This window comes from Tachypleus tridentatus, chromosome 6 (assembly GCF_004210375.1).
Source record: "Tachypleus tridentatus isolate NWPU-2018 chromosome 6, ASM421037v1, whole genome shotgun sequence".
Classification (NCBI taxonomy): Eukaryota; Metazoa; Arthropoda; class Merostomata; order Xiphosura; family Limulidae; genus Tachypleus; species Tachypleus tridentatus.
The window spans coordinates 18,603,450-18,631,383 of record NC_134830.1 but is presented as its reverse complement, the minus strand read 5'-3'; the positions used below and the strand labels follow the sequence as shown (position 1 = coordinate 18,631,383).

General features: G+C 32.0%; 1 protein-coding gene across 3 annotated transcripts in view; it reads left to right on the top strand.

The window, feature by feature from the left end:
* LOC143252030 (regulator of microtubule dynamics protein 1-like) overlaps positions 1–16,086 on the top strand; it is a 43,477-nt gene extending 27,391 nt beyond the window's left edge. For 2 of the 3 annotated variants that reach the window (XM_076503565.1, XM_076503564.1), the window contains 4 exons: positions 2,985–3,083; positions 5,904–5,954; positions 11,758–11,838; positions 15,000–16,086. In XM_076503565.1, the coding sequence (XP_076359680.1) occupies positions 2,985–3,083; positions 5,904–5,954; positions 11,758–11,838; positions 15,000–15,062 (294 nt within the window). In that variant the 3' untranslated portion in view covers positions 15,063–16,086. The remainder of the gene's footprint in view (positions 1–2,984; positions 3,084–5,903; positions 5,955–11,757; positions 11,839–14,999) is intronic. The other variant, XM_076503566.1, reaches the window with a different exon arrangement.
* The last annotated feature ends 11,848 nt before the right edge of the window (positions 16,087–27,934 follow it).

The following is a 27,934-nucleotide window of genomic DNA, read 5'->3' as shown; positions in this document are numbered from 1 at the left end:
ACTGACTCACGCACACCACAAATATATGGCATCCCCAAACCTCATAAACCAGATTGTCCATTACAACCAATAATGCCCACATATGAATTGTTTAATTACAATCTTGGCAAATACATAGCATGGGCATTCTCCAAATATGTAACATCAGCCAGCTCATTCATCAAAGACTCTTTTAATTTCAAGTCTAATCTTAAGAAATTTAATCATAAAGCCTTAATGGCCAGTTTTGACATTATACCTCTCTTTACAGAAGTCCTAGCTGCTGAAGCCTGTAAGATAGCCTCAGAACTCTATATCCAAGACCCTAACCCATCAATAGACATTCCCAGCAACCAATTAGCAACCCTCATAGAATTCACCACGATGAAGGCAAACTTCATGTTCAACAACCACAACTATATACAAATAAATGGCCTAAGCATGGGAAACCCAGTATCACCAGGTCTAGCCAATATTTTTATGACACAAGTTGAAACACAAGCAATTAACACAGCATTACATCCACTACTATACTGGTACAGATATGTAGACGACATGATTGTCAGTGATTTTAACTCTATACATCCCAACATTAACTTCACATGTAAACAGGAAGAAAGCAATCAAATATCATTTCTTAACCTCAAAATTACAAGAATCGATACACAATTTAAAACAGAAATCCACCGAAAAATCACCCACACTGGACTATACATTCCTTGGGACTCAGCACATGAAATCAAACAAAAACTCAACATACTAAGAAACCAAATAAACACAGCCATAAAATTATGCTCACCAGATAAAATTAACGAAGAATTAGACAAAATAAAACAATACTTCATCAACATCAATAAGTTTCCTTCAAAAACCGTAGAAAACACTATACGCATACACAAAGACAAAAGGCAAAATCAACTAATAAAAGTAAATATATCCCACGATTTAAAAAATCACGAAACCATATACTGCTGCATACCATATATTCCCGACATCAGCAGAAAAATAACCAACACTGGGCAGAAACTAATAACAAAATATGAAATTCCAGTTAATACTAAATTTATTCAAAAACCAGGCACAAAACTAAGGTCTATACTATGTAAAAACTACACTGACAAACACCACACCAACATTATTTATAAAATACAATGTGATAACTGCCACGACTTCTATATTGGAGAAACAAGTAGAAAAATTTAAACCAGATTCAAATAACACAAAAAGTCACCACACGTTTTTGAACACTGCAAATCAAACAACCACAACATAACCATAGAAAACACCCAAATACTAAACAAAGAAACAAACATAAGCAAAAATATTTAACGGATGAATATGATGAACTGGAAGCTGTTGAAGCAGGTTTGTAAAATAGAAAACGTGCTGAATTTCAGCTGAAGCAAACATATGATTATTGATGATTCACTCGTTAAGTAACAAATAAAACACTTATTAGTCACTCCTAAAAGTATTACATCTGTAATTTTCTAAACTTAGGTCCCCAGGAATATATAGATCTCACTGGTAACCATGTTGGTCAATCGTGGTCATGTAAATATTTCAATTCTTATAAACCTTCAGCCTTTAGTGTTTGTTTATACTTGAATATTTAACCCACACTATGATATACAATACTGACAGTTTTCAAAATAGCTTACATATCTATGGTCACTGTCACATTTTTTTCTTTTAATTAGTCAGTAGCAGGTCATTCCCTGATACCATTATAAATATAGTTAATCTGTATCTTTCATGAAAAAATAACCTTTTAGCATGTAAGTATACACAGGCTCTTTACAATATAAACAATTGAATATATATATATAAAGAATGTTTGTTTGCAGTTATAAACTGTTTTGCTATGAGCAAAAGGCTTATAAACCTTGTGGTGGGGTTATTTTGTTTTCCTGTGTATTTTGATATACTCAAAGTACCTCTGCTTTTAAGTTGACATTAAACAACATAAAGGTTGGATAACCATACCAAAGGATAATGTTTTGACAACAGTATATCTTTAAACAAAACATGTCTGACTTATGGTGGAAGTATTTTTCTTGGTTTATTGCATATTCAAAATCAATGAGTTGAGGAGAACTGTTCTATGAAAAATAGGTATATACATTACAGGGCTTAGTAAATGACTCGTGATCTGTATGAGTTGTGTAGTTTATTGCTTTAGACTAATGAGGAGGTATATTTGGATATATAGATGTTACCTGTTTTCTTGTTTGGAATGGAGCTTTACTCTTCCAACGAGTCAGTCATGGCCCCCTCTTCAATTTAAGTTTATTTGTTCTAATTCAAATATATTACTAACTTGTAGTAAACGTCCACTAACATTTAACTAGATGTACATCACTAACACTCTTTAAACCAACCGATTTGACTTGAGCATAAAAAGGTATACACAGCAGTATACTCAAATGTGATTGGGTGGCAACAGGAAAATCTTTGTTCATAAGGTACCTTTTATTATTATTGATGTGATCTACAAATAAAAGAAGAAAAAAAAGTCATGTGATCATTTTTTACACTTGTGTAGTACATGTACATAGTTAAAAAATGTGTTGTCAGAAACTGGCTCGTTTTTGTATTAATAACATGATCTTGGATGCCTCAGGACAACTTTCTATTATTGTGGAACTCAGGAAAATTATGTGTTTAAGGTATTAATTAAATCTTATACTGACTGCATCTGGCTTATCTGTATAATTCTACAATAAATTTACACAAATATTGATACATTATATTATTTCTGAAATTTTTTTACAAGTGTTAGTAAGAAGTCTTTAAAATACTGAACTAAAGATAATTTACTTTTTTTTTTAATACTTATTTCCCAAATTATAAATTAAAGTTAAACTATAAATAAATCAAACTTTTGACATGAAATGTTTTCTAAATCCATGTTGAGAAGTTTAAAGATGATTCTATTTACAGATATTTCTGGAAATATTAATTTCTGGTATGTTTTCAATTTTTAAGAATTGTATTTAAACTAGGTTGCTATACTGTCCTGGTGGGAAAGAAAACTTGCCTCCACACTGATAACTGCTTTACCAGAATCTTCCTTGGATATAGCTAGGATGCATCTACTGAAGGTAATGAAATAAAGTAGCTATTAAGACATTATTTAATTAGCTTGTGTTGAACATTCACGTATTCTGTTCTTGAAGTTGTCGTTTTTGTTTGAAAAAGTAAAATGTAAGTAGTGTCATTTTAAAGATGACTTGAACAACTAAAGTCTACAGATTTAGAGGAATACTCTGAATGCTGGAAAGTCAAAATGTATGTTTTGTGACCATTTTGCAGAGTAGCTTCTAAATTAAATACAGTCACCTTATATCAGTGTTCATCAGCATAGTTGGGATCAGAATGTTGTTTATAATTTAAAGTTTTGATTTCTTAATTTCAAAAGAAAATACGTAAATAAATTATTAACCTTCATTTTCTCTATTCTATTACACACCATTTCATAACCATTGCCCATTTCAGATATACTTTTTAACCCTATTTGAGCTTCTGAGGTTGACATAAATTATAGATATTGCTAAGATATAATGTAAATTTATAACCTCCAGTCTTCTTACTTTACTAAGATATATAGTAGAAATCTTCTAATGGTTGTTTATAATCAACAGAAAGAAAAAAGTTAATTTATGGAATTCCTTATAAGATAGCTTCTCTTGACAACATTTTATAAAATATTCTGCCTTCATTTTCATTGTTTGTTATTACTGAGTGACCAACCAGCAGAATTATTCTAAACCATTTGTAGCTTAATTAGAAAGATAGTTAAATTATAATAATTAAAGGACATTATATTCTTTATACACATCTTTATGTCTTAAATAACTTATTTGAAATAAATAAAAATTCATTTAAATGCAAACAATAACCCTAGCCAAATGTGCATTTCAGGGGTGCATATTTCATCATAGTAGTTAATACGAAATATGTCAAGATAATGATGCCATGATACGATACATATCTAAATACAGATGTTTTACCAGTGGTTGCTTACAAAATTGCAGTTGTTTCTGTAATGTATTATCTATATTGCTGAACTTGTCTTATTTAAGTGCTTTTTTCAGATCCTCAGGTTTAATTAACCAAATTGCAGCTAGCAAGAGAAGTAAAAGAAATATAAATGAATATCTCTTTTGTTATGTTACTCTGTACGTAAGACTTGATGAAAGGTCAACATGTACTCATCTTCCTTTATAATCCTTAAGTTTTAGCAAAACTACTTTTAGAAATTTGGATTTTTTTCTGTACAAAAGACTTGCATGTTTATTGGAAGCTTGCCAAATTTTGTGAATATACATTAATCACACATTGGACAACGTATTGATACAATCTTATCACGACTTCATGATACAAAACTTGTATAACTGCATCACCACTCCTTTAGTATTTGAATTTATTTTTATAAAAGTAACTAACTGTAAAAATGAGGAATTTATTAGTGAAAAAGGAAAACTTAAGTGACAAAGAAAATATATAAAACAAATACACTATTGAATATGCACATCTAGCAACCACAGCATCTTGTAATTTGATTGAATGAACTGGTAACACAATACTTTGTTTATACAAAGCATCCCTACTAGGTTAAGTTGCTTTTACCATATTCTAAGTGCAGGTGTAAAGCAATAAACTTAAATGAAGAGGAGGTTTGAAAAGTATTAGTTTTGGTTGTAAAAATAAATACCGGATATTGTTTATTACAGTGAGCAGTTATTCTAGAAAATTAGGTGTAATTAAGGCTTATTTCACACATGATGGTTACAAGGTCAGTTAAACTGGTTGAATCTCTATGTAGTCAATGTTAGTGTAGAGACCATAACATAAAATATGAAGTTTCACTTGAAAAAATTAAATATTCATTTAGGAGATCCTAGAATTATGCAAATGATGTCTGAAAACTGTTAGATGAAAAAAAAAAGTATTTTGTACTTTTAACATGAAAATCACCATGCACTCTGACTGAATTAAAGAAGGATTTGTAAATCCACAAATAAATCTTTAGTAAAAAAAAAGCCTATTACATTTTTCTGAGCCTAAACACTATTGTTTTATGACAATAAATTATTATCATGTTTCACCAAGATGTCAAAGGCTTTCATACTGTGACAACTATTGTTGAATTAAATATATTTTGATTTAAGCAGCTGCACAATTTGTCTGGTGTAATAAAGCATTACCATTATGTGGTTTTAGATTAAAACTATCCAAATACTCCTGTTGTGAATATTAACTCTTTTGTTAAAGAAATTTACATCCATGTATCAGAACTAAATATTAACCTACAATGAGTATAACTAACTTAGTAAAGTCTTCTTACTTCATAGTAGTCGGGAAACATTGTTTTGTCAGTTCAGTACTGTTGCTGTTAATGGTATTTTCAACCATAATTAATACTATTATGAAGCATTCCTATCTGAATGTATCATTGTAGCACTGTCACTCATTATATTCTAAAGTTTATGATTTTTAAAATAATTGTTAGGCAGCACATATATTTTGTAATTATTTTTGAGGTGGGCTAAAATATGTTTGAAAGATTTATTGATTGCACATCTATGGTGAAATCAGTGCTTTTACCTATTTTTCTTGGAAACCTTAATTTTTCTAATTATCAGAACTTTTAATATCAGGTAATCAATACATTAAATTATTAAACTTAAGTAAGTTTTATTTTTCCTTAAAAGGGAAAGATTATTTCAGTACTAAAGTTCAAGAGACACTTTTGCAGAGTTTAATAGTTCTGTAAAAAATGGGCATTTTATATTTCATGGTGATTTTATTTTTTTGCTCTGATCTTATAGTGTAATCTTTTCATCTGTTCATGTTTTTGTAATAACCTCTAAGTGTATCATAACATATATTTGAATATCAATGTGATTTCTCTATTAAAGGCTGATTCCCTCAAACCTGACTGGAAGGAAAATATACTATTTATAGCTAAGGTATGTTTATATATATATTTAGTGTGTTTTACCATTTCTAGATATAGGATTTGTAAGAATAAATAAATAAATGTATATTTATCAAAGTATGAAATCAAATTAAAAATTTCCATTATAAAAACCAAAACAAACATGACCTAAATTCCATAATTTCTTTTTTATTGTATAATGTTTTTAAACTTCTCTGCAAGGAACTTGCAGTGTACATGGACATAAATAAAACTCTTGTCTCAAAATCCCATTTCTCCTCTGCTTCTCACAGAAGTAGTTTGAGACCTTCTCATCAAGAGTGCCATCAAACAGGTTTTTCCTTTGGTTCTGGAATTCTACTCCTGACTTTTTGGCATACACAAGAAGACCATGTATTGGCTTCCTGTTTCAGATCTCTCCAATCTGAATCACTTCCTTGATATGCCTCAGTTTACCATGGAATCTCACTTGACTCTGAAATGGGCCTTTCTTCTAAAACTTTGGATGATGAGATTTGATATGCCTGACATTTATCTTCACATCTCTGTTGCTCAACCTTCACGTCGTTATGTGGCTTTTCACTACAAGGATCATGTTTATCAGTTTTGAGCTCCTCCTTTTTAACTGGCAATAACACCCTACTCTTTCTTTTGGATGGTTCAGTCATTTGTCTGATTTCTACATTTTTGCAACCTCACTTTTCATCTGTGTGTGGACACCTGGCATTGTCTGGCTCCATCCTTCGTAGAGTCTTCTACACTTATCCAGCTTCTCATCTGAGAAGTTGCTCAGGTGAAATGTATCAGTTAGGTGGAGAAAGATTTTATCCACCCCACCCAATATTATGTTTTTCTATGAATGTTTTTCAACTCGCATCTCAGTTGAGTGCAGCCTTCACCTCTTTGTGTGTGACCCATGGAGTTTCTAGTTTAGTGGGTGCTACCATCATCTTCTCTCCCTGCACAAGACGTTTTGTCTCTTTTTGGGACAAAGGCATCACTAGAAGTTGTTATTCTGGGCCATATGCACATACATTCCTTGCAGTGGTTGCTATAAGATTAGTGACACCTCATCAGGGACCCTATGGATTTATATATATATCCCTTCTATCAAATTTTTTCTGGTGGTTAGACAGGGCCAGATAGTCTCAGAAACAGCTAGGTATTCACCTCAAATTTTTGGAATTCTTTGTCATTTCTCAAGTGGTTCAATTTCTGACATTTATGTTTAATCCTAACCATTCAAAGGTTGTTTTTCACATCATCTAAAAAGGGAGTACTTTGTTCTGCTCCTTATGTTCCTGCACTCCAGATATCCCCTTTTGGGCTCACAGCTATCAAATTCATTTGCTGTCTTATTACATACTGGATGCTCTCAGTATTCTCAAGGTTCTTCTGTCCCATCCAGACAAGATTATACCCATAGAGTGATCTCTTGAGCCTCATATATTCAGATGGCTATGTTTTCATTTGGATGTTTACCAGCTGCATACATTTGCTACTTATTTGAATACCAAATCTCCTCTCTTTTCATTCCCAGTTCCATGTCCTTTGGTTTTAGATGTGTTCAGTCAGGATTGGAGGGACATTTTCCTTTATAAATACATGTCTCTCATCCAATACGTTCCACGTCACATCCTTCTTGTGATTCCTTTCTGGCTGGTTCAACCATGGTTTTTGTCCCTGTCCTTTCTCCAGGAACTACCTCCATTACCTCTCCTTCTCTGTCTATCCTTACTCTTGCAAACTCAGTGTTACCTCATGTCTCCATTGCCACACTCCAGCTTTATATATGGCTTTTGCCAGGTCCGTGTTGTCTTACTGTGTCTGTTTCTCCTCCATATCTGTGTATCAACATGAATGGAGAATATTCCCTTTTGGTCTGTTCAGCATGCCTCACCTGCTCTTACTCAGGTATCTGATTTTTCCATGGTTGTTTGACCTGGATCTGTCTGTTTCAAACATTGCAAACTTTAAAACAGGTCTGTCATCTACCTTTCACTTTTCCTGTTTTTGTTATTTGTTTTCACCTTCAGTTATTTCTCTCCATTTTGATTTGTGCCATTGTTCTCATAGTACAACTCAATTCCCATACTGGAACTGAAATATCATTCTCCATGCTCTTTCCATTCTTTCCTTTACAGATGTATTTTCTTTGTGGAAAATCACTGATTAAACTTGCTCATTATCAATATTCATAGCATTTTGTACCACCAAATCTTTGTCCTTTTATATACTGACTGTTCCTTCCCAAACATCATCTACCTGCAAAGGAAATTTCTCCTTTTCTTTTTTTATTCTTACATTTCCACTTTCCCTCCCTTTCTGATCTGAATTGCCCTCTTTGTCTGGACCATGCTTTACAAAATTATGTTGTGCACATTATGCTTCTGTTGCTCCCACTCCCTTTTTCATGAATCTTGCCAATTGTTCTGTTTCATTCTATCAGATCCATCACTTCCCAGTGTTCGTGGCTGCTTATTTCAGTTATCCTTTGGAGTAGATCATGGATTCTGCACTGTGACATAAAGAGCCTGTCAAGATTTATAGATATCAAAAATCCACACTGTGACATCTGTAAGGTCTGCCATTCTTGCTGGGAAAATGGAGGTGTTTCACAAGAGCACTTTCAGGTTCTTCCATGTGGTATATTGTGTCATAAATACATTTGTACTGGACCATACACTCATTTACTAAAATAAGTAATGCAGAAAGAAATTGCTACTCATTTCTAACATTCCTCAGATTGACAAAATTAGGAAGGGTCTGTTTTTCAAAATAGCATTTCATTGTCACCCATTGCTCTTTCTTTGATGATGCATTCATCCACACTTTCAAACATATTTCTCCACTCCTTTCTTCTAGTGGAATATGGGAATCCTAACCAATTTCCAGCTCTTAGCCACTGGGATGGTGGATCATAGAGGAATCCACCTGAGGTGCATAATTTGACTCAGTCTAAAATATGACAGTACATTCTGCCTGTGGAAAAAGTGTGACTATTCTCCTGCAGTGGGTATGATGTCTTATTTCAAATGCTGCCAGTCTGTACTGGATCTTTCCACCTACTTTGTAGTTCCTTCTGTCCATCTGTGAACCTTCCCCCCTACTGTCACTTAGATGTTAGTTCCTGCACAACTGTCTTTGGTTGAGCTAGACCAGCCAACAACATAAATTCTCACATGTAAGTGGACTGGGAGCTTCCTCCTACCATGCTCTAGATGTTATATCCTCAGTACCATTTAATTTTGGTTTTGAATTGACCCTTCACAGTGCATTTCCAACTTCTTGGTGTCATCTGAATGTCCATTTGTGGGGTATCTTGCTGCAGGCTTTGCTGGACTTGCACACATGACATTTTAGGTTCTCGGAACTGAGGCTTTTGTTTCTTTCATAATGTGAATGGTTGAGGACCCTCTTCCTACCATGGACTAGTCAAGTTCCTCTTGGTGCCACTAGTCTGGCTGGAATTAGCTTCTCACTTATGATCTAGTGTGTACTAGCCATTCTACACATATTCCTCTTGTGGATTTGGTATTTTTATCTTGTTCTGCCCTTTGATTTCAACTACACGTCTTGGTTCTACATGTGTGAAGAGTATATATGCTTCAAATGTTGTAGTCTCCCATCTGTGTGTTTCCATAGAAAGGGTTTATTTTACAAGTGCTCTTTTTAGTACACTTTTGAAGATTGCCTATCTATGTAACTTCACACTGTTCTCTCAACCTGCTCAACATAGAATTCTAGCTGTAACTGTGAGTAAAGGTAAATTAAAAGTTTTCTAAACTGAACATATATTTCCAATAGATAATTACCTCCTCCCACACTTCCCAGCCTCCTGTCCTCCACACTTTCAGTGTCATTTTTTGTGCCTCATCTAAAAATGAATATTGCATTGAACAGCATAGAGGGAGTCAGCTGTGACAGAAGGGCTTGTCACATTCCTATTAGTGGACAAATGTCACATGCTTTAAGTGCAACTGAACCATGTGGTATACACATGGAATTAGGTGGGAGTTTTGAAGGCTATTGGTGAGCAAAAACTTGTGTATTAGAGAGCAATCCAGTTGAGATAGCTGCAACTGTGATGGAGGTAAGAATCTATCAGAAATATGTAGATAGCTGCAACTGTGATGGAGGTAAGAATCTATCAGAAATATGTAGATAGCTGCAACTGTGATGGAGGTAAGAATCTATCAGAAATATGTAGATAGCTGCAACTGTGATGGAGGTAAGAATCTATATGTAGATAGCTGCAACTGTGATGGAGGTAAGAATCTATCAGAAATATGTAGATAGCTGCAACTGTGTTGGAGGTAAGAATCTATCAGAAATATGTAGATACCTGCAACTGTGATGGAGGTAAGAATCTATCAGAAATATGTTTTCAGGCAGGAAAATTATTAAATTTAAAAAAACAACAGCTTATCAGCAACAGTAATCATTTCAAGGGTGGACTATATGCTTATATTGTGTGAATTCATAAATTATGAAAGCTGTATTATCAAAGTACCTAACCAAAAGGAGTGCATGAAAACAACTGCATTGGTAATATCATTTTTGCTACCTATAGTAATATCCTGAAGTTGACAGTATGCTTCCCAAATCTGAAGTAACTGATACTGAGAATGCACAGGTTTTCTGAAGAGTAGATGAAAAAGAAAGTTTTGTAACCTGTGTTTTTCATTAAGTCGACAACAGCTTCTATTCCTTTTTCTGTTGGGTGATATAATGCAGAATTATCAAAGAAAAATATTACATTTTAAGCCACATATTTATTGTTTATAGTTTACCTGAGAAAGTCTTCAGTACTTTTATATGAAAAGGCTTTAGGATGATCAGATTGTGTCATTCTCTTCAATAAACATGTCAATGATTCTTTTGCTAATTTAAATTGAATGCCAAAATGATGATTAGTAGGGAAGATCATACTTGTGGCTTTAAGGAAAGCTGTAGAATTCCAAAATGTGACTGTCAATAATGTGCAGTAATCTTTTTGTCTTTGTAGATTTTTAGATTCTTCCTTGACCTTATTGTCCTTTTCATTCGTTAATATTGGTGGTTTTTTTTAGGTGGACCTGTCGTGTACTTATAAAAGCTTCAGGACTGTTTTCATAAAAAAAGAAGTTTGAAACAACATTGCATTCAGTTTATTTAACATTCACATGTCAGTATCTAGCAAAACACGTATAAATTAATAATGCAATTTCCCAAAATTATTTCAGTGAAAAAAAAAAGTTTAAACTGTAGCTATTCTCCTATAATACTTGCTAGGCTTTTGGTTAGATAGCAGTCATTAAACAAAGGGTTGATTGCACTGTTAAAAACTTGTGTATGCTGATATCGTGGCATGTTATCATAACTGTAAGCTCTTATTCCATTATTTGACTTCTGTGTATTCTTGACCTTTCAGTAGTGTAATGTTGTTCTTGACCTTTCAGTCATATAGTGTTGTCATGATTAGATTCATTGCTGGAATGATACAAAAATACTTTCCAAGAAAAGAAATAAAGAACCATGAAACTTTCAAATTAACAAACTAATTTATCTGTTTACACATTTATGTAAACAATTTAGTTTTTCTAAAATGATAATTTTTTAATAGATAAAGTTCCTTTTTAGTTTTTCTTTCTTGAATCATATTCTGCATATTGGTAAACTCATTCCACATGTACATGTTTTCAGTTGTATTTAATAAACCACATGCTAAGTACATGAAAACAAGAATATGAACTTTTAAAAAGTAAACAAACTCATCCACTTAGTTATTAAATTAATGATATTGTCTTCCTTAGTGTCTTACTTTAACTAAATGTATAATTCTCAATTAATAGACATTTATTGGAGAAGGTAACTATACTAGTGCTATGGAATGGATTGATAAAGCTGTAGAACTGAAAGTTTTAAGTGATGATGTAAGTATATACTTACAATTTCCTTGAACTTATATTATTCTTTAACAATTGGAATATTTTATATGTCTTTGTAAGGTTTTAAAAATTTTCAGATATGATAGTGAAGTCAACTTCGCTTGTGTTAAGGAATCCATTCCCTGGTTTGTTAATAGATAATTTTTACTATTACAGGAAACATTGTGACATAACAATAACATTAGACTCTATTTCATAGGAACAGTAAAGTTGTAGTTAAACAGTAGGCTTTTAAATGGTGTCTTCTCTAAAGGTTAGCTTTAATATTGCTGTAAGAGATTTTCTTTGTCAGCAGAATACATTTATAGACTTATAATGCTAAGAATCAGGTTTTGGTATCTATGGTGGGCACACGTGAAGATAGACCAACAAAAATGGTATCGAACAGCTCTTAAGTACATGTGGTAAAACAAAAGCAGATACTTAAAAATTGAAATTGGGGAATCCATGATTGATTAACAAAGAATGTCTACAGCAAAACCTACAAACTGTTATATAGCTTACACAACTAGAAACAAATTGAAATAAAAAAAATAGATAAGCTGCTGCTTTTAATTATTTTATGAAGAAAACTGTGAAGCTTAAAACTCTTAACATTTAAATTATGAATATTTGTGTTTTGTTACTTGAAAAAAGCAGTTTTTAACATTGCGTGTGTGAAGTGGGGAAAAATAATATCAATTAAACATACACACACACACACACGTATATATTTCATTACCCTGTGCAGATATTTTCTTTGTTTCGACCTACAAAAGATATGTATATGTAGGTTAGGTAATTAAATTATCAGAAGCTTGTATTTACATAAGACCAGTTAATTAATCTTGATTTTCATGATGCTTGTGATTAAAGTTACTTTTTAACTGTATGGCATGTTGAATGTTATATTAAAACAATTTTGAAGCCATACTGTATTGTCATAATCCATAACTCCATATTTGAACAACCTTCAGCATAATTTCCATTGAAAAAAGATGCCATCATAAAGCTTTTATATCTAAAATATCCCACCCTTCCCTATATGCATTCCATAATCCATCTAACATATGAGGAAAATATTTTTCTAGTGCTCCTTTCAGCTATTTGATTGCACAGAAAGTCATAGGTGCTGTATCTGATGACCTAAGCTGTATGTTTCCTTATGAAATAAAATAAAAGCCTCTTTTCATTCTCTGGCTCTTTGAGGTATGCAGTGATGTAACAGTCATGTTGTGGAAGTAGTTTGTGTACATGTGACTTGAGTTGCTTTTTCAGGTGGAGATACTTTATGATTATATTTTGTTTTGTTTTCTGAAGCATGTGGTTGGCTTTTGCCACCACTTTTGTGTTCATGGATTCTCACCTGATACATCTTATTATACTTTGCTTACCAAGACTGTTATATCATCTAACACTTTTATGGCAGGTCAAGGGTCATGTCATTGTGTTTTTTTACTTGTATTTAAAATTTTATTTGATTACTATTTTATGAATTTATGTCAATAAGTTTGATATAAAACTGTAGATTATAATTTAAACTTTCATATATAATATTAATTGTGTGTGTGTGTGTGTGTATATATATTAACATTAATACATAATAATAATTCTTTTAATATTTACTTTTTTTAAGTCACATGGTATGTTGAATGCAGCACTGGTTAAAATTAGATGTTTGTGATGTCAAAATACAAAGTATGTAGTATTGTATGAATTAGGAACTCAATTATCAATATTGACAAGCTAGAATATAAAATGAAAACCTATATTTTGATTTTGCTGAGATATGGCTTATGTTCTGAATTCAAGACAGTAGCCCTGGTCACCTCTTGCCATTTTTGGAAATGGTCCATTATATGTACTTACTTAAATATATGACATGTGAATAACCAGTCAACAGCTTAGAATCTTTGCCCAGTGGTTTTCTCAGCCATTTCTATCTGTTAAAAGGTTACCAAATCCTTTCAAACCAAGATTTCAAGGAGATAGATTGTGTCTTTAGTCTGCTCCAAGTTTCATTTTCTTTTTTAGACCTAAATAGAACATAGCAACTAAGCTTGATAAATTATAGTGGAATTCTGTGGTCTTGATATAGTAATTTATGTTTGTTGTTTGTTTTTCAACTGTTTATGTGTGTACATATAATCTAAAAAAAATATTTTGTTTTTATTCTTCACGTGAAATTTTAAAAGGCTTAACAAGTGTGTTCAGAGTTGTAACTAGAAGAAATAATTGTTTTCTTTATTTATTGTTCTGTATTTTAAGAAAATATAGAACAATAAATAAAGGTTTAGGAGATTGCACAAATAATATTTGGGCTTTTTTTTGGGACACAAAATAGTTTTGTAATCATAACACAAAATAATTTTGCACCCAGACTAGTAATGAAATAGAGTCAATATTTTCACAAAAAATACTTTAGTAAAAATATGTCGTTAAAATATCTGATTTTTTATGAACAAAAAACATGTAATCTTTACTACAAGACTACCAAATTTTGTTGAGATACACGTGCTACATCAAAAGTTGTAGTATAAGTAAGTAATGTGTACAAATGTATATATGAACTTGTGTATACTGTCCGTTGTGAAAGGGTTAAACAAAAGTCTTGGGTCTTTTTCCTGGATGTTCCTCATGTAGCAAGTAGATCCATATTCTTTTATTTTCTATTGACATTAAGTACAAAAATCATTCCTATCTTGAAAACTCTAAATTTATGATCTTAACACATCTGTGTAATTTGAATATATATGAATGTTTTGAGTTGAAAAGGGCTGGTACATACCATTCCCAAATCAAAAAAAATCACTTTTGGTGGTGTTACACTATGTATGAAATGCCAAATAATATCAAGATATGGTCCTGATATATTCTGTTTCACTGCAACTTTATAACAGCAGTCATTTTTACACGATTTGCTAATTTGCATATTCAAAGTTATTTTAGCATAGCATAAAGCAAGCCTTGTATTTCTTTTTTTCTAAGCTACAAGGTAAAAGTTGTAAAAGCATTCATGTTATTTGAAAGGTTTAATGAAAAATATAACAAAATATGTGTCCTAATTGTATTTCTTCATAATATTGTATGTATATCCAGCTAGGCAGTCTACTGGCTAAAAACACAAAAATTATAAGTGTATTAAATGAGGATTGTTTTTCCTTTAGGATGAAATGGCTCACATTGAACTGGAAGCGTTGCAAGCTAAGTATAATAGCTACAGAGCGTAAAACCTTTTACTACTATCAATGAACAATAACATTTTACCAAAGGAAAAGCATATCTGTGAAATAAATATATCGTGTCAGTTAAGCTTAATTTTAACTTACAATAAAGCTCATTGTTGCGCTAGAGGACCTAATTGTACATACACTGATGGAGTGTATTTTTTATAAATTTATAACAAGTTGTGAGTGAAAGTAAAGAAAAATATATGTCAACCATACTACATCTGTCATATCCAGTGATGATAAAATTATCATTTTAAGGATTTTAGAATGTCTATGTGTATTAAGTAATGAATTTTTATTCATTAACTTCTGAAGAATATTTGAAACAGTTTCAAAGAAATCTTGGTTTGTAGATTTCTTTATGTAAATATTGAATTATATCAATTTGTTATAAGGGCTCTGTATCGAAGCTGAGTGTTATGTCCAGTTTTACAGCTAAATGCTGTTACACAGAATATGTACTATTCAGAAGACTCAAATTTTGACAGTGAAGGTAGTTGACTTATTTTGGTGGCAATGAACGTAATGTATAGTATGCATTAAATGTGTATACAAAACCATCAACGTGGATAGTCTAATGTTTTGGTCACGGGTAATGGGGATGTGAACAGGCAATTATTATATTGTATGAGATTGTGTTTTGAAAATAATATTAAAACCTTTTTTAGAAGGATAAATACATACCTCATGAACAATTTCATGTTATTTTCCTTTCAGTCATTATTAATTTTTCTGTGTTATATGTCAGTTCATCCATTGTTTATGGTCATTTGCAATAGCTGTAATATTATGTACACTGTATGTAACTTAAGTCAGTTGATTAACTTTTTTTTCATTATAAATTTCGGATACATAGAAATTAAACATATGTTGGGAAGTTTAAAAAATGTAACTTCTCACTCCCATCACGTACAAACACATTTTGCGGGGATGACTTTTAGTTTGGGGTTAATTACTTGAAGGAGTAAATATAGCATTCTGACAAGTTTTTTTGTTGACAATAATAAAGCTTGTATTGTTTTATGTTGGGTGAGAATGAATTTTTTTCAGGTTTAGGATAAATACCATTATTTGACATTTATCTATAAAGTACTTTTTAATATTCTGAAGCAGAATTGTCTGTTTCTTTCTTTTTTTACATCCAAAATTACCTTAGTTACCTATGGCACACAAAGGTAGGAAAAAACAGGAAACTTGTAGTGATAATTTCTCATGTTAATTCTAGGTAAACTTAGATATACCTTGGTAAGGACTGGCAAAGATTATATAATTAAAAAAAAAAAGTTCCTAAATAGAATTTTTTTTTTACTTGTATGATTTTGAATGATTGCACATATTTTTTTAAAACCTAACTGTAGATGGGTCATTCCATGACAAATCATCTAGGGGGCTGCAGGTGACCCTACAGAATGCCTTGAAAAAATTCACATGTGCTCATCTACCCATATGATGAAAAATCGCCAAAGATTAGATCAATATCTCTAATAGTTTCTCATTTACAGCCCTGTAGAATTTAGTTAATTTCTTTTTTTATTTTTGGGCAACTTTGGCTGCTTAAAGCTGCAAGAGTAGTGGTGGTAAAAGGCTGAAATTTGTTACACCGACTGAATTAATTTCACAAAATTCAAAAATGGTCTCAAGCCAAGTTTATCTCTCTTAGGATTTGCATAGTGAGGCAGTAAAATTACCTTAAAACCCACAATTGTAAAAACCATTGGTTTATGTGATAAGCCATAGCTCTTAGACTTAACATGATACAAAGCTGAATTTTGTTTTCGAATTTCCTATAACATATTAGTTGATAAATCAGCAATTGTTGTAATTAAAAGTCTATTAGATCTTCTGTAAAAAATGTAACTGTATGCAACTTTGTATGATTTAGCTAAATATAACCCTACTTCAGGCCACAGTTTGACCATGTCACCAGTTATTCAGCCTTTTCAAATTTTTACCATGTATTCTTACATCTCTGAATATGATAAAAAAATCAGCATGGTGTTCAACCTACTTTTTAAGTTATAATTTTTTAAAGTATCCTCTGACCATACATTTTTTTTATTTTAAAAAAATTCAGTTCAGGTGTGTTACTGTGTGCAAATATATCCATACAAATTTGAAAAATACCTGTCAGAATTTTATGAATCCCACTGAAATATTCTAACCAGCCTTTCACAATGTTAAATAATGAAGTTGTAAGAAACACAAGAAAGAATTAATTCATTTTTGAACAAGTTTATTGGCATAACTAGTTAGATCACATGGCAATGCAAATATGCATTACAGTTATGCAGATATGGCTGAGTTTAAGATTCATAATACAATAAATACAAAGGTAAATAAGACACAAAAAGCACAATGAAATGTTTCAAAAACTGCTTTGGCAATAAATTAGCCTTAACAACATCAAATAAACATTGCTTTGTTCAGACAGCTTGAAAAAATTTCTGAAATTCGAGTTTGATTATGTTGAGATCACTTTGACTTAGAACATAGTGGCGAGCACTACTGCCTTGTACGGTAGGTGCACTTATCAGACAAAGAATATGTTGGAAAGGAATCCAGCTTTCATCTTTACGTGACCTTGCAGGCCACGAGAACAGTTCGTTTCTTGATTTCTTCATAAATGACACCAACACATCGGAATGTTCTTCTGATCTATCGTTTATGTTTTCCACATTTCATTCATGATCGTATAAGCATGCCACATATTTCCCTGGCTGATAATTGTCATTGCTATCATTAGACTCTATTTAAGCTGCTGCAGCATCACTTTCACTGTTACTACCAACAGTTACAACTGTGTACACATCATCATCTGATAACCTTCTCATATACAAGTTGTTGGTAGAATAAAGCTATGATGTGACTTAATACCTGACACAGTTTTGTGTTTTTCATAGTGCTCAAGTAGATCAAACTTTACACAATTCTGCAGGACTAATTCCTGATTGACAAGAAAGAACTGAATGCCCTGAATGTGGTCCTTTGTCCAGTGGTACATATCAGAGACACTTACAATTTGATAATTTATTATTTTATTCAACCTTGAATTTTTTTAAGATCACGTTCAGAGATGTAAGAATATATGGTAAAGGCTGATTAGAATATTTCAATGGGATTCATAAATTATTTCAAATTTGTATGTATATATTTGCACACAGTAACACACCTGAATTGAAGTTGTTTTTGTCAAGTAAACAATGCACACAGTAACACACCTGAATTGAATTCAAAAAGTAGGTTGAACACCATCCTGATTTTTTTTAATCATATTCAGAAATGTAAGAATATATGGTAAAAATTTGAAAAGGCTGAATAACTGGTGACATGGTCAAACTGTGGCCTGAAGTAGGGCTATTTTTAGCAAAATCATAGAAAGTTGCATGCAACTACATTTTTTTACAGGAGATCTAATAGACTTTTAATTACAACAATTGCTGACTTATCAACTGATATGTTATAGGAAATTTGAAAACAAAATTCAGCTTTGTATCATATTAAGTCTTAGCAGCCAAAGTTGCCCAAAAAAAAAAAAAAAACAAATTAACTAAATTCTACAGGGCTGTAAATGAGAAACTATTAGAGATATTGATCTAATTTTTGGTAATTTTTCATTATATGGGTAGATGAGCACATGTGAATTTTTTCAAGGCATTCTTAGGGGGTCACCTGGAATATTTTCCAAAATCTGGATGATCTGACATGGAATGACCCAGATGGTATTTTACCACAAATGATTAAAAACTTTTTATCACACTATTCTCAAATACTGATAAATAATGTTTTATGAAGTAGATGTAATGAAACTAAAGTAGTGCAGCTTATCTCTACTTATACTTGAGTAATATATATCAAAATCACTTACACAGTAAAATAATCTGTGCCACAGTTTGCATCATGATAAAATGATAGCAAACTTCTATTATTTAGAAAATTCTAGCCCCCTCTCCCCAGTAGTTCACTCATAAGCTGAGGAATTATAACAGTACAAACTATGAGTTGATACCTGTGACAAATACACTATAGAAACTTTGTGTAGCTTTGTACTTAAAAACAACAAACAGAAAGTTCTGTTCTCTTAAAACTGATAATTACAAAATTTGTGTTAAACCTTTTCATTTAATTTTCAATGCGCATATACTTTCATATTGTTGCACATAAGAATACCAGGAGATGGATATTCCTACCAACAATTCTAACTTGTTTATGTAGTCTGTGAAGCCCCCAGTAGCACAGTGGTAAGTCTGCAAACTCGTGCTGCTAGAAATCGGGTTCCAATTCCCATGGTGGGCAGAAAACATTGTCTATTGTGTAGCTTAGTGCTTAATTTAAAACAAATGGTCTGTAAAACCTTTTAAAAGTAATTTGCACTCTTATTGTTTTATAAAGTAAATCTTGAACTCTGTATGGACACTTGAAAACAATGGAAAAAGTAAAATTCACATAAAATGCTTAAAATATATGAGAAAAACTAAGAAAAATTAGAATCATATAATATTGTTTATGTTGTTAAGAAACAAGTCTTTTAGGACTGATTTTTCTTGTCTGAAATACATGTAATAATGTATAGACCTTATTTTTTATTTTCTAGTCAGCTTGTATTGCTGAATTTAAGCTACTGCTAGTCAAAGGATCTGATATGATATTAATATTCAAACAATCTGGATTTTTTTTATAAAATTGTAACAGACAAGCTTTAATTATGCTGTGAAACTAGCTTAAAAAAATTAAAACTTTGCCAGAGTTCAAGTTCAATATCTTTGAACAGTTATTTAAACTTTTTGAAAGCTCTAAATTTACAAAGATAAATTTTTTGCTTTCCAAAGAAAACTTGAATCAGAAATTTATGTAAGTATCCAAAAGGATGAAATAGTTTCATTAATTTTTGTTTTAGATGAAAAAATTGTTGCAGATGTTCTGAATTAGTCATGAAAGTGACATTTAAGTTGATTAATCAAACCATAATAAGAAACTAGTTACCTCCCTAATACTTTAGTTATGCTGGTTTTAGGAAGATTCCACAGTTGGTGATCTAAACTTTTATATATTCTGTATTTGAAAGATTTTTCCCGTTTGTTTTTTTTTACAATGTGGAATCCATAAATAAAATTGTATTGTTCTAAATCTAGAACTTATTTCTTAACCACAAAAATAAGGTTTAATTTTTACAGCATTAAATGTTTTTTTCATGATGAAAATAATGTTAAATCTACTATATCAGAGAATGAGCTTTTATTTAATCACTAACCAGTCACTTGTAATATCCAAAATAAATCCAATGCTGGGAAAGGTTCAAAACATAAATTGTAATTTTTTCTAAATATATTTTGTTTCTGTTTTTGACATACTTTTTAGCACTGTTCCTAAGATTCATTAATTAATATATTAAAAGTTCCAATATCATTTCTTTCATAATATATAGTTGTTAAACTATTGCATTGTATAATTATGAATCTGAGTTGGAATATTAGTGTTGTATTTCTGGTTGTTTATAAAGCAAGTATAAGAAAGCTAATCTAAGTATTATCCATTTCATCTTTTAATAAAAACCCTAGACTTATTCATAATGATGAAAAGCTACCTCAATAAGACTGGCAGCTTTTATAACTTTTTTTAGTTATAAAAAAGCATTGTAGAGAACAGTTTGGTTTAAATCCACAACTCTAATTATTGATTCTTAGAAGTACTGAAAATAATAGCTGTTCATATAAAACAACAGAAATACATGCAAGAGAGAAATATCTCTCACAATAAGTTCATAACTTGTAGAAAAAAAGTTCTAGTCAACTTAAGATAGCAACAAAAATGTAATAGAATCATAATACTTTCATATAAAACTTGTATCCACCTTAAAGCTTAATGTTTAGTGAATTATGAGATACTTTTAATACAACTCTGTTAAGTGAATAAAAATCAGAGGTGTGAATTTATATATGTATTTTAATAATGGAGTGCATATTTGGTGATTTTTGATAGTTTTGTATATTTTGAGTAAAAGCTTTATATTTTGATTTTTATCAAATACTAAAAACATCTTGTTACCTCTTTTGCATGCTAGTATCTCTTAATTATTAAATTAAAACCAACAATAAAAATTGATTTTAATCAGGATTTTTCCAATTTAAATTGTGTAACCCATATTTTTATTGGATCACTAAATAAGCTTAGAATATATGTGTGATTACTTTGTCAAATGTTTTTTGGGCTAAATTGTTATATTTTTGGTTGAAAGAGATAGTATATTTGGAGAAGTACAAATTTACATAAATTTTGAAGACGTTTTTTATTGATATTTTCATAGTGTCACTTAAAGAGTTTAATCAAAATGGTTTTAAACTTTTCCACTTTTCTATAAGCATTGCTAATGTATTAAGCAATGTTGAATGATAATTATTATAGTACAAAATGGACAAAATATTATTTTATTTATCCAAAAAATTATTTGAGTTATTGAATTGTGTTTTGAAATATCTAACATCAATAACCCTGTTACTTGGTTTTTTTTATGTATTCAATTTTAGGAGAAGTGTAAATTTTCAGATAATTTTATGGGTATCCAAAAGTTCTGTTCAAATGAAATTTTTTGCATAGGAACAAATAAAATTCTGAATCTGATAAGTTTTTCTAACATGTGTGATATAATAGAACTGAACAAATTTATTAGAAATTAATACAATTTTTATTATGAAACAAGCAAAAGACAACACAATGAAAGTACTTGGACAGACATTATTAAAGTCACTTTCACTGGACTGTTCTTAGCTACACAGCTTGCTTTCTCCTAGAATAAATCTCTGTCAAACTAAACATGATCTTAAAATAAGTCTTTACTCTAAAACTCAAAATAGGGCTGAACTACGAAAGCACAACTGAATTCAACAAATAAGTTAGGCTTATTTGATCATTAAATAGTGTAACCTCACAACCTTTGTTCTTTCACAAAATTAGTGAACTGTTACATTTGGGTAACATCAGTTTGGGAAGCGAAAGAATATTAAAATGCTACTCCTTTCAACCTAGATGCAGTGTTATTGTAACATTCTTTTCGGGGTAACAGGCGTTATCTGTTACAGAGAAAAAAGTAACTGAGGTGACATAATCTCATCTACTTTCTGGACTATGTGCATATGCTAAAACTGCAGAGAAACTAAACAAATAAGTTTTATACAAATTCTGTATCACTGAAGCAGGTAGAAAACATACAGTATGCTCACATATCATTTGTTTCAAGACTGCCATCAAGCTACGAGTAAATTTAATTTTGTAATCAGTAACATTTGATCTTATAACATAGCAAAGGATCACATCAAATTTACGTCATTTTTAAACACGAATAGCATCTAAGCTACAAGACAAAACAGACTTATAGAGATTGATATTTAACTACCAAACTAGCTATATAAGTATAAAACTTCAAACTTACTACATAAAATATGATTATTTAAATATCCCACTATTCGTTGGTAAAAGAGTAGCCCAAGAGTTGGCGGTGGGTGGTGATGACTAACTGCCTTCCCTCTAGTCTTACACTGCTAAATTAGGGACGGCTAGCACAGATAGCCCTCGAGTAGCTTTGTGCGAAATTCAAAAACAATACAAACAAACGATACTAAATCCTAAATATTGCATGAATGGACAAAAGGATCTAATTGTAAAAAGTGGTTTGAAAACATATTTGACATAAAAGAATAAAAGTGTAAAGATATAAATTCAGGAAGTTATTGTCAAAATCATATTGTTCCAGTTTGTTGTACAGAGGAAATATTTCCATGCATTTTACTACTTAAATTATGTACTTTTCTTTCTTGAATTTTGGAGTTTTATTACTGAAATTATTTGCATAATATGGAAAAAGCGGAACGAACATGTTAAAATAGGATGAGTCGAAATGTAAATGCAATCAGAAATTCGGACAACCTAAAAACCTAGGAGATTGGTGAAATTGTTTAGTTCCAAGACTAAGGCACGGCATGGCCAGGTGGGTTAAGGCGTTTGACTCGTAATCTGAGGGTCGCTGGTTCGAATCCCGGTCGCACCAAACATGCTCGCCCTTTCAGCCGTGTGGGTATTATAATGTTACAATCAATCCCACTATTCGTTGGTAAAAGAGTAGTCCAAGAGTTGACGGTGGATGGTGATGACTAGCTGTCTTCCCTCTAGGGAAGCTGCAAAATTAAGGACGGCTAGCGTAGATAGCCCTCGTGTAGCTTCACGTGAAATTCAAAACCAAAAACAAACTGAGATTAAACAGTTCATAGCATTCACACTCACATATGTTTTTCATGATGCTAATATGAAAGTTGGTAAAGTAACGGCGTTGTTTTGACAAATTAGGAAATCATTTAGCTACCTATTTTGAAAGAGTAATGTATTAATATCGTCGATATCCTCCATAAGGACCCTTTATTTTTTCCGTTTCTTCAGAAAACATATAGGTTCAGATTGCAAACGTTTTTGAATTTTTTAACTACATATACAATTATTCTTGTTTAATAAATTAATTTGATGTATTTAAATATCGTTTTTTCACTTTATCAAGATGTTAAAAAGATTCAAAATGTAAACTGTGTTTAATATTTATAAATTAGATTACGAAAGTAGAAATATAGGCGTATAAATAAATGGTTACATTGTACACATACCACAGCATTTTACTAGGACGCCAAGATAGTGTTACGTGGACCAAGAATTAACCACCTTAGAAATTAAATGTGTACTTTTAGTTTACAGAAGTGACCGCCAACTATGTCAGAAATAGTAAAGAGTAACAAAATGGATGTGGGGCATTTTTTCCAAACAAAGCAATTAATGGTTAAGTAAATTCGTAATCTATAAGTAATATTGTTTTGTATGTAGTTGATCAATGTTTTTTTGTGTTTAAGGATATATCAAATTTTGGTTGAGAGGAAAATAGCCAAAAATAACACATTTACATCTTTAAAAAAGTAGGGAATCAATTTCTCACGCTTCAAAAAGTGGATGGGATATGCCCGTTTCCGGAAACTACGCTTATGTTGACATGTGTGAAAGAGTGAAACATATTTTACTAAAATACCACATACTTATATTCAATAAAAAACTAAACCCCTGCCTTCTATATGCACTTGTGAATGTAGAAAGCAGAGGACACTCTAAGTTATAAAATACAGATTATACACATTGAACTGTAATAACTTATATCTGTATACAAAATATACACTCACTCAAGAAGATGATTGAACATTTACCTTGCCAACAGAGCTTCCAATGTCACTGTTGAATTTTTGACTGGTGGCCATAGATGCCATGAGATTGACTTGGGCCCTTGGCAGGTTCTGTATAGATTCAGTTATCCTATCTTGTATCTAGTCAGAATGGCACTACACTTTAACAGCTTTCCATCCCATTTTAGCTGCCATCTCCTGGCAATAGCACTTGAAGCTGGAATTTGCTCTAACGTGGACCAGTTTATAGTCACCTCAAATGGCCAGGAAGGGATCTATATACTCAGTTCTTTTGGGGTGTTTCACTTAGGTCATTTTATCAATAGTATCTCAGATACTCTGGTTAGATTCGTTTTATGCAAATCTCCAGAAGGTCCAGCCCTCGAGATGGAAGCTTCCTATTATTGACAATAACTGTTTGAGGAATATATTCAGTGGTTTAGTAAGCTCTTCAAAGCTCGATGCATAGAAAGCAAAATATTTTCATCAATGAGCTAAAGTGCAAAGCTTAATAGTTAAAGATTTAACCAAGTACATAGAACAGAAAACCTAAAGATTTTAGAAGCCTGGGTTTTTATTCAACCGGCTACCTATAGCTGTGTTATCTTTTGTCGCCCCTAATGGTCAATAAGAACACACAGCACACTCTCCAACCGGGGTCATCCCTAGCCTGTTGTCTAACTAATACATAGACAGTACTCTAGTTATAGTGTTAACAAGACTATGGTCGAGACTGCTTAGATCCTATACAGTCAAGCTGACTTCGATTAAATTAACTACTCAAATAGATGACACAGGTTATTTACCTCCATGCTATGCTCCTCTACTAGTCCTGGTCGGACTTGATCTTTCTGAATAGCGTAGAGTAGCCACACTAAATGAACATTCTTCAGTTGCCAATTTCAGAGCTCATTGAACATTATCTTCATCATTCATTTACCCACTTCGTAGTTTGCAGTTGTTGTTTCAACTCTTAACACAGTGCCGAGGGTCAGCACATTCCATAGATAACTATAACAACAATATTCTTACATCATTGTTATTCAAAGTACTATCATTCCTTCCAGATTTTTAAAGCTTACTAACTACTTCAGCAAAGTATGGTTCACTCAGATGGTAAACTTCCTATCATACAAGTAGTGGTAATATTGATTCACAAAATTAACCACTGGAAGCAGCTATTTCTTCATTGTACAGCTTCTGTGTTCAATGGGTGGAACAGTAAAATGTGATCACGTTTTCTGATCCTCAGAGCTCGGTGAATGATTCATTGATGGCCTATCCACATCAAGAATGAGTGGATAGAGAATTATCCTCGAGAATTTTGTACAAATTTAGAGAGCAAAAATCAATAATATGTGGTTTATGAAAGTATTAGGGTATCTACGAATATTGTTGTTTGTTTTTGAATTTCGCGCAAAGCTATTCGAGGGCTATCTGCGCTAGCTGTCCCTAATTTTGCAGTGTAAGACTAGAGGGAAGGCAGCTAGTCATCACCACCTACCGTCTAATTCATCGTTAATTTTATCTGGTGAGCATAGTTTTATGGCTGTGTTTATTTGGTTTCTTAGTATGTTGAGTTTTGTTTTGTTTCATGTGCTGAGTCCCAAGGAATGTATAGTCCAGTATGGGTGATTTTTCGGTGGATTTCTGTTTGAAATTGTGTATCAGTTCTTGTAATTTTGAGGTTAAGAAATGATATTTGATTGTTTTCTTCCTGTTCACATGTGAAGTTGATGTTGGGATGTATAGAGTTAATGTGATTGAAAAATTAAGTATGTGTTCTGTAGATTTGAATCCCGCAACCGTGTCATCTACATATCTATACCAGTATAGTGGTGGATGTAATGCTGTGTTAATTGCTTGTGTTTCAACTTGTGTCATAAAAAATATTGGCTAGAACTGGTGATACTGGTTGCCCATGCTTAGGCCGTTTGTTTGTATATAGTTTTGGTTGTTGAACATGAAGTTTGTCTTTATCGTGGTGAATTCTATGAGGTTGCTAACTGGTTACTGGGAATTTCTATAGTTGGGTTAGGGTCTCGGATATAGAGTTCTAAGGCTATCTTGCAGGCTTCAGTGGTTGGAACTTCTGTAAAGAGGGATATAACATCGAAACTGGCCATTAAGGCTTTATGATTAAGTTGATTTAGATTAGACTTGAAATTAAAAGAGTCTTTGATAAATGAGCTGGCTGATGTTACATATTTGGAGAATGCCCATGCTATGTATTTACCAAGGTTGTAATTAAACGATTCATATGTGGACATTATTGGTCGTAATGGACAATCTGGTTTATGAGGTTTGGGGATGCCGTATATTTGTGGTGTGCGTGAGTCGGTTTTACGTAGGTAGGAATAAAGTGTTTGTGAAATTGTGTTGGCTTTTTTCATTTGTAGTAGTAATTTGTTCAGTTGCGTCTCGTGTGTCTTTGTTGGATTTGTGTGTATAGGTTTAAATTTGTTCGTGTCGAATGAATACATCCAAAAAATGAATAACATCCTATCAGACACTACTACAAATGAAAAAAGCCAACACAATTTCACAAACACTTTATTCTACCTACGTAAAACCGACTCACGCACACCACAAATATACGGCATCCCCAAACCTCATAAAACCAGATTGTCCATTACGACCAATAATGTCCACATATGAATCGTTTAATTACAACCTTGGTAAATACATAGCATGGGCATTCTCCAAATATGTAACATCAGCCAGCTCATTTATCAAAGACTCTTTTAATTTCAAGTCTAATCTAAATCAACTTAATCATAAAGCCTTAATGGCCAGTTTCGATGTTATATCCCTCTTTACAGAAGTTCCAACCACTGAAGCCTGCAAGATAGCCTTAGAACTTTCCGAGACCCTAACCCAACTATAGAAATTCCCAGTAACCAGTTAGCAACCCTCATAGAATTCACCACGATAAAGACAAACTTCATGTTCAACAACCAAAACTATATACAAACAAACGGCCTAAGCATTGACATCAGCAAACAAATAACCAACATTTGGCAAAAATTAGTAACAAATATGACATTCCAATTAATACCAAATTTATTCAAAAACCCGGCACAAAACTGAGGTCTATACTATGTAAAAACTACACTGACAAACACCACACCAACATTATTTATAAAATACAATGTGATAACTGCCACGACTTCTATATTGGAGAAACAAGTAGAAAAATGGAAACCAGATTCAAAGAACATAAAAAGTCACCTTCACACGTTTTCGAACACTGCAAGTCAAATAAACACAACATAACCATAGAAAACACTCAAATACTAAATAAAGAAACAAACATAAACAAACGTAAAATTAAAGAAGCCTTACTTATACAACAACTTAAACCTAAAATAAACCAATATAAAGGAACGCCTTTATACCTATATTAATATAATAAATAAAATTATATATTCAAACATCTAATACCGCCCTCTACATTTCGACACACAGTTACACAACCCCTTTCAAACATGTGGTCAGCTTCCGGTCAGTTACCTCTTTTCTTTGTGAACCTGACGATGACCGAAGAAGGTCTCTATGTAAAGTGTTTTCTCAGCCCAAACGAGCCGTTTTGCATATAAATTTCTCAACAAGTGGTTTTCGTCATCACTGATTAAAGCTATTCGAGGGCTATCTGCGCTACTCTTGGGC